The sequence below is a fragment of the Crassostrea angulata genome, chromosome 8, assembly GCF_025612915.1.
Source record: "Crassostrea angulata isolate pt1a10 chromosome 8, ASM2561291v2, whole genome shotgun sequence".
In the NCBI taxonomy this organism is placed as follows: domain Eukaryota; kingdom Metazoa; phylum Mollusca; class Bivalvia; order Ostreida; family Ostreidae; genus Magallana; species Magallana angulata.
In genome coordinates, this window is record NC_069118.1 from 50,894,986 (window position 1) to 50,902,177 (window position 7,192).

A 7,192-nucleotide genomic window follows, 5' to 3' on the forward strand; every position below is an offset into this window, starting at 1 on the left:
TGATATGGACCGGACACGAATTTTGCATTTTTTCTGCAAGTGACCTTGACCTTGCCCGAATGACCTTGGGTCAAGGTCATGAAACACCCTTAGATCATAAGCAATCTGTGTGAATAAAAACTATCAATGTTTCCCCATAAGAAAGATATGGACCGGACACGAATTTTGCACTTTTTCTGCCAGTGACCTTGACCTTGCCCGAATAACCTTGGGTCAAGGTCATGACACACCCTTAGGTCATAAGCAATCTTTGTGTGAAGTAAGAACTTCCAATGTTTCTCCATAAGAAAGATATGGACCGGACACGATTGCACAGACAGACGGACAGACAGACAGACGGACAGAAGGACGGACGGACAAGGTGTTTCCTATATACCCCCCCCCCCCAAACTTTGTTTGCGGGGGGTATAATAAAAAGTATTTTCATAAAGTATATTACACCCCTTCGTTTACCGCTATATTTGCGCCTGTTCACACAGTAGATAATTTTGTGACCTTAAAACATAAAACAGGTAATGACCGGATGTGCGAACAACCATCCATGTGAAAATGTCTTCGATGTGCGGTGTCCAATTTTAGAGACACGGTTGAAATTTAGTTCAAGAAAGAATGTCTCTGTTGGAAATGCTCTGGAGAAGGAGACAAAAGATACGAAAAAGGTATCAATATGACTTGAAGCGCGCGGGGGTGGGGGGGGGGGTGCACTGAAGTCTTGATCTCGAACACAGTTATAACATGCATTTCTTGTTTTTCTGTCCAAAGATTCAGTTTTGTTCTTGCACATATATGAAAACTACCGTAAAATGTCACCAGATGGATTTTTTTAAATGTTGTTCATCTGACTAAAATTTTGTTCTGGGATCACATCAAAGTAATTTTTTTAGTGCCCTATCCCTCCTTATTTGGCATATCGCAGTTTATATTGCAGTTCATTAATTAATTCTGAATGAAAAAAAATATATAAAGTACATGCTTCTTTTGGCGTCCTGTCAATATTTCAATTCTGAGTAAAAAAAAGACACACGGTCTCCATCAAGCGATTCATATTCTCTCGATTTCTTGCATATTATACAATACGAGAGACCGATGCTGTCTGTAGTAGCTTTTTACCCGATTTATGTTTTAATTTTTTTTTATAAAAACGCATGGATATTTCCGATGTGTTTTGTTTGATTTTTTCAACCTACACTAACGGCAGCATGAAAATAAAAAGTCGCGCACATTCGAATTATACTCGGCCTTCGTTGGTGGACCAAAGTATTAGCTCTCGCCATGCATGTTAAAGTTGGACTTAAGACCCGTATTTTGACAGTTTTTAAGATTATCCTTAAGATATGACAATTTTGTGAGCTATGATGAGATCTTTTGACAAATTTTGGTCTTAAGATAGATTTTAGTCAAAGTCAGTTCTGTTAAACGAGCCCCAGGTTTACTCTATGACAGAGTAGGAAAAAGTAAGATTGGTCTTGCTTTTGTGGGGGAGGGGCATTTCATTTGGTCCAGTTTGTGCATTAGGACAGACATTATTTTCCGATTCTGACTGAAAAGTCCTGGGGATCTATTCACAAAAACCATACGCCAGCCATGGTAAAACGCAGACAATGAGTTGCCGCTGTGTGACGTAGTGACATTATTATGATGTCAGTTTTTACGTTGGGACGTTATCCGCAGTACTCACTTAACACATAGAACATACAATGTATATTGATACAAATTTAAAATCAATAATGAAAATCAGAACCTGAATATATTTTATATTTTTTTTTTATTTTAATGTATATTTTTTTAAATTGTCATAGGCCCAAATAGGCCCTGTGGCTTTTAACGTAGATATTCAAATAGGCCCAAATAGGCCCTGTGGCACAGAAATGGTGAAACAAACGGTGTGGTCAATGTCTTTTTTTTTTATCTTAAAATAATAATTGTATCAGTATACATTCAAAAATTCCCTAAACGTTGTGTTGGAATGATACATACATACATAATTCATAATAGGCCTATATAAGTAAATATATTCGCTTTAATGCAAAACTAAGTCAAATAAATAAAGGGGAAAATTAACTTATATGATTTATACAGTCCCCATACAATTCGCCTCAGTTGAAATCAGCCAGTACCGGAATTACATGCTTTTTTTTGCGTACCGCGTCATTAAAAAGTGGTGTATAGAGCCACCTTAAACAAGTTACATTTAGGCCACACCAATAAATTTCTTGTTTGTCGGACCCCGCGCGTTCGTGTTTAAATAACACTTTACAAATTATATTACATTTAATTTCCTGCATCCAGGACATTCGGCGCTGTTTTCTGTTTTATTTCCGCTCTATTATTTGCATTTTAAATAGTTTTTATTTATAAGTCAGAAACAAATAGAAAAAATTATACTTATCCACACAAATCTATTTAGGTTCCGCCAAAAATTCTGGCTACAAGAAATGATTATTGTATTATTTACTCGCTCGCATTTACGTTCCTTTTTTCACTGGATTTCGATGAACAAGAAATTATATTGGTGTGACCATATCACAATGTGTAGGTTTATAACTAATCACCATAAAGTTCCACAGCAATTATTCTATTAATTTTCAAAACTACAGCGAGCGACACTATCACAGAAACTTAACTCAGGACTACCGAAACAGAACAGCTGAGGGAAAGAGACGAAAACAGCTAAATACCATTTCTACCGTTTAGATAATAGATTTATTTTCAAAATGCTTATTTCTTCACACAAAATGCATGACATGTTTCAAATACAAACAAGCAGGTACGTTAAAGACCCAATTAGTCAGTTTAATAGAAGAAGATAAAAAGTAAATAGATATTCAACATTATATATTTCACAGCATTATATAGTTTCCTAACAAGTCTAACAAAAGAGGTGTTCCCTTTGGAAAATTGGAACTGAACTATAAAGCCGATTATATTGACACTGGTCTGTTTGGAAGAGTTTGCCGGTCAGTTTTCCTGTAAAAAAGAAATAAATTACCGTTTTAACACCAAACTTAAAGTCATTTTCATTGCAGTTGAAAAGTGATTGAATAATTAATATAGATATTTTATGGTGTCCAGTACCTAACGAGATATTGTGTCGTGCATATAAACTAGCTTAAGCAGACCTTTGCCGATCTATACAATTATTAACTGTCCCAAGTTTGATAAACTGCTCAAAATAGTGGTCTAGATTGAATTATTTACTTACATTCTCTAAATCAATCTAATTTAGATTAACATTGCTCATAGATGTTTGACTTCATTCACAATTTGTGGTTTACTTTACGTAAAGAGAACAACTTACCAGAGAGGACGTAGATTTCGCCAAGTTTAAGAGGCACCCCACAAGACGCCGTGTGTAGAGGTGTAATAAGTCTCACCTGGTGTCTTACCCCCTTTGGTTTCTAGCAGGTATAAAACAGTTAATGTTAAAAAGACGTAGAAACCTATGTATTTCCGAATATCAAAATCAGGTTTTTTTATTTAAAAAAAAAAAAAAGATTAGCGAGATAGCGCTTTCAACACACAAAGGAAGGTTAGTCATCAAATTGGTCATTTTGCTGAAGATTTCCCAGGTGAATGCTAGTTTGTTGTTTATTTTTTTTTTGGGGGGGGGGGGGGTGGGTTGGTGGTCGTTTTATAGACTTGAGCCATTTGGACCGATGAAAAATTATCTTTATTTGTAAGTTTTTCCCGCTTGAACGTTGTTTCAGTCGGGCTTATCTATACCTTACCTCCGTACACTAAAATTAAAGACTTTTGGTAATAAAAGACCTGCAGGCATGGCATTAAATCGTCATTTTAAGACATTCCCAGTTTCATTTAAAATACACACAAAATGCATACAGCCTATTTCTACAAGTATACTATGCACAGGATATTAAAGTAGATTTCCAAAAGTAGATTAAACTAATTCGACAATGCAAATTGATCACGTACATGTAGTTTCAAGTTTTAATAGACTGCACACAGGGATTACCCTTAGTAAAATACGTTCATTATATGGCATATTTATCACACTCCCCCCCCCCTTTCTAAAAAAAACCGCCTTCACTTCTGCCCATTGGCATGGACAGTGAATTTCACAATTTAACATCAGGACATTATGAACATCATAACAATGACATCATGAACAAAATGCATGTTACAATGCATGACCATCTCTTTCCACTGTGATAGTACATATGAAAATATTATAAAATCAGAACATTTTCACTTCGACCCAGGAGCATGATTTTCACAATTTAGGTTCAGGTCTTCATGAATTACTATATGGCCATTTTAGCCCCGCCCTAGGGTCTGAACGACTGTCCCAAAGACCATGCGTTTCCCACTTTTTCACGGACATCATAATCAAGCATTTAGATTTTTCGAATTCCCTACATGTGTGGGAGAAAAGAAGAAAATATTAAAAAAAAAAATTGGTCTTTTGGCACATTTGGCCCCACTTACAGTACCATTCTGACCAAACCTAACACCATAGTAAACCCCAAATAAACCCCAGGTTTACTTTTGGGGTTTACTTCTGAATATTCGGGTCCACTTGTGGTTTACTTTGGGTTAACTTGGAAATTGCTTTTGAGGTTAACTGTACGCACTAAAGTGTGAAGCAGACTCGTCTTTTATATGACCATTCTACTGCCTGTAATTCCTGCTCAATGTATATTCCGAATAAACAGTAAGCGTCTGCTTTCAAGGGTATACTTCTGTCTGGGTTTTCTCTCTGTGTTCATTTTGGGTTTACTCTGGGTCCACTCTAGTTAACCCGGAATAAACCCAGAAAGTAAACCCAGGGTTTAGAGTTGGGGTGTACTTTCTGTTAGGTTGGGTCTGATCGGTACTATATGAGGCTCCGTGTTGGTAAAGCCATGGGTGTCTCAAAATTAAGGTTCCTATTTCCATAGAAATGTTTCACATAAAAATGGTAATAATTGACCTTGTTTTCAAGAAGAACTTAAAAATGTAAAATTGTTAACAATTCGCCTTATTATTCTCAAATAACATGCAATAAGACATATACTAAGTATTCCCCTACTCTTCATGATTGAAGCAACTTTATAAATAAATAATAAGAACGTTTTGATTCTGATTCAATTAACCTTTGAAATGAAAAATATGCGAATTTGTTGTTTAGCTTATATTAGAGCCACATAAAGACTGACTCAGATGCAAAGTTGATGTCTCACTTGGAGACATTGAAGTTGATCAACAACGATTTTAAATATTTTTCAAAATAACCTCTCTTTTCCTCATGTAAATTAACAATTAAATTTTTATATTCACTTCCGTAATAAACATCCAGTAATTTACAAAATAGATTAACAAAATGGTTACATAATGTTTTATTAATACTTAACTACCATTCTGTCCTAGTTGATGGTATCTGTTAAACGCAAACTTCGTTACATTATATTACATTACATTACATAAAACAACTCAACCAAATTTTACATTGTCTCTCCTATAGCTGTTGACTAAAATGAATATTATGTTTAAACCATGAGTTACACAGTCTTCCAATTGAAAAATTATACGTTACATTTTTTCCAATTTTTTAATGGGACTTTTATACTGGAGAATCCATTTAATATTAAATAAAACATTATTTACCCTCTGAATAACACCATCATTAATTCATGCAACATTTATTGGATGATTATTTAAAAGGGTATGTAAATGTCTACAAGATGTCAAATCCATACATAAATATCGCATTATGATGAATCAAAAATGTCATATTTTTAGGTAGATCCGAATCTTGCACATATTTTTTACCTTATAATATTGAAGAACATCGATAATGTACTCTCTTTTCAGAAGGCCTTTCACCGTCACAACTTTTTCCGTCAGAACAGCGCCTCGCAGTGCTATCGAAAGATTTCAGAAAGGAAACCTCAATTTTTATTTTTTTTTTCTTCGAATGCAGTGGAAAATCGATTATAACTATTCTGAACATTCCTTTACAATTTAAACTTATAACTATATATCATTACAAATACACATTGTTAACTTCATAAATTTAAAAGCTATATATGTTATATATTGTTAGAAATAGATGCATATTTTTTTTTTATCTATGTGGAATGAAATGAATCATTCAAATTAAGTTTACAAGTACGAAAATTAAGAATATTGTTTATATCTGGTTATTTAAAACGATTCATAAGACCCAGCCCCAGTATTATCTGAAAATAAATAAAAGCACATCTGAAAATATGAATTACATCTTTAAACCGACGGGCACATGCGTCTTTTACTTATGTATTGGATTTCATATGTAGGGTTGAATCACTTCAGCACAGTTTGTAAAAAATAAACTTATATATAAAAAATATTGCATTACGTCGTTGAAATATGTCTTTTTTAAACCTAACGTAATCCTTTTTGTTTTCAAAATGGAAAATAACAAATAGTTTCTAGCTTAAAGTATTCAATGTGTAATGACCACATGTTGTTCCTTAGGAATGAACTGTCCGATAAACTTAACTATGATATCATCTTGAAGTTATCAAATGAAAATACACCACGAAAACATTCTCAAGTGCTGTCCAATAAATTGCACCTTGATTTTTTACCTTGAAATCCATAGGAAACATATGGTTTATTAAGATACATGTATTGTAAAAAGTAATGGTTTATGAATGCATACATTTTCATTTTATTAAATATGACATTAAACGGTGTACCTATTGAATACCCCCAGATACTTTATCACATCGAAATACTTACAAAAATCAGCTTTGCAGCCATTAGTTGGTGCCGGGAATTCACAATCGCAGATACACACATCATTGCAGTTACACCGACAGGGGTAAACCGTGCTGGCGCAGAGAGCAAGTATGAGGAAAACGGTGAGGGTGCGACAAGTTCCGTCCATACTTTCCTTGATCAACTAGTAAACTGTTTAAAATAAAAGCAATTTATAGTTCATATAAACCTGAAAGTTTATGTAATGTTTGGGTTCTGAAAAGTACTTAGCATATCATTGACATTTTACGGTGAAGGGCTGTGGCAGGGTTTCAAATTTTCGTGTGAAACGACAGACAACTGAACTTATTTTGTACGTATATTGAAAACTATTGGATTGATTACATGATGGGTGTTTTCATATAAAAATGATTTATTTACTCTGAAATCATTAAACACGTTGCGTTGATTAATGAATGTTTACGTTGAAGTAAGATCAGTTTATTTATTA

At 34.1% G+C, this 7,192-nt stretch overlaps 1 protein-coding gene across 1 annotated transcript; it reads right to left on the reverse strand.

The window, feature by feature from the left end:
- Positions 1 to 2,697: 2,697 nt before the first annotated feature.
- LOC128158271 (uncharacterized shell protein 6-like) lies at positions 2,698 to 6,894 on the reverse strand. Its single transcript, XM_052821030.1, has 4 exons — positions 6,724 to 6,894; positions 5,770 to 5,861; positions 3,299 to 3,398; positions 2,698 to 2,967 (listed from the first exon to the last, which is right to left on the reverse strand). The coding sequence occupies exons 1-4, from the start codon at positions 6,869 to 6,871 to the stop codon at positions 2,870 to 2,872; spliced, it is 438 nt and encodes a 145-aa protein (XP_052676990.1). The 5' UTR covers positions 6,872 to 6,894; the 3' UTR covers positions 2,698 to 2,869.
- Positions 6,895 to 7,192: the final 298 nt, after the last annotated feature.

Excerpts from the sequence above, each read along its gene's own strand:
- LOC128158271 (XM_052821030.1), bottom strand. The coding sequence starts at position 6,871 with ATGGACGGAACTTGTCGCACCCTCACCGTTTTCCTCATACTTGCTCTC. Across the intron at positions 3,399-5,769 it reads ATGTTCTTCAATATTATAAG|AAACCAAAGGGGGTAAGACA; the intron begins GTAAAAAATATG and ends TATACCTGCTAG. Across the intron at positions 2,968-3,298 it reads CGAAATCTACGTCCTCTCTG|GAAAACTGACCGGCAAACTC; the intron begins GTAAGTTGTTCT and ends TCTTTTTTACAG.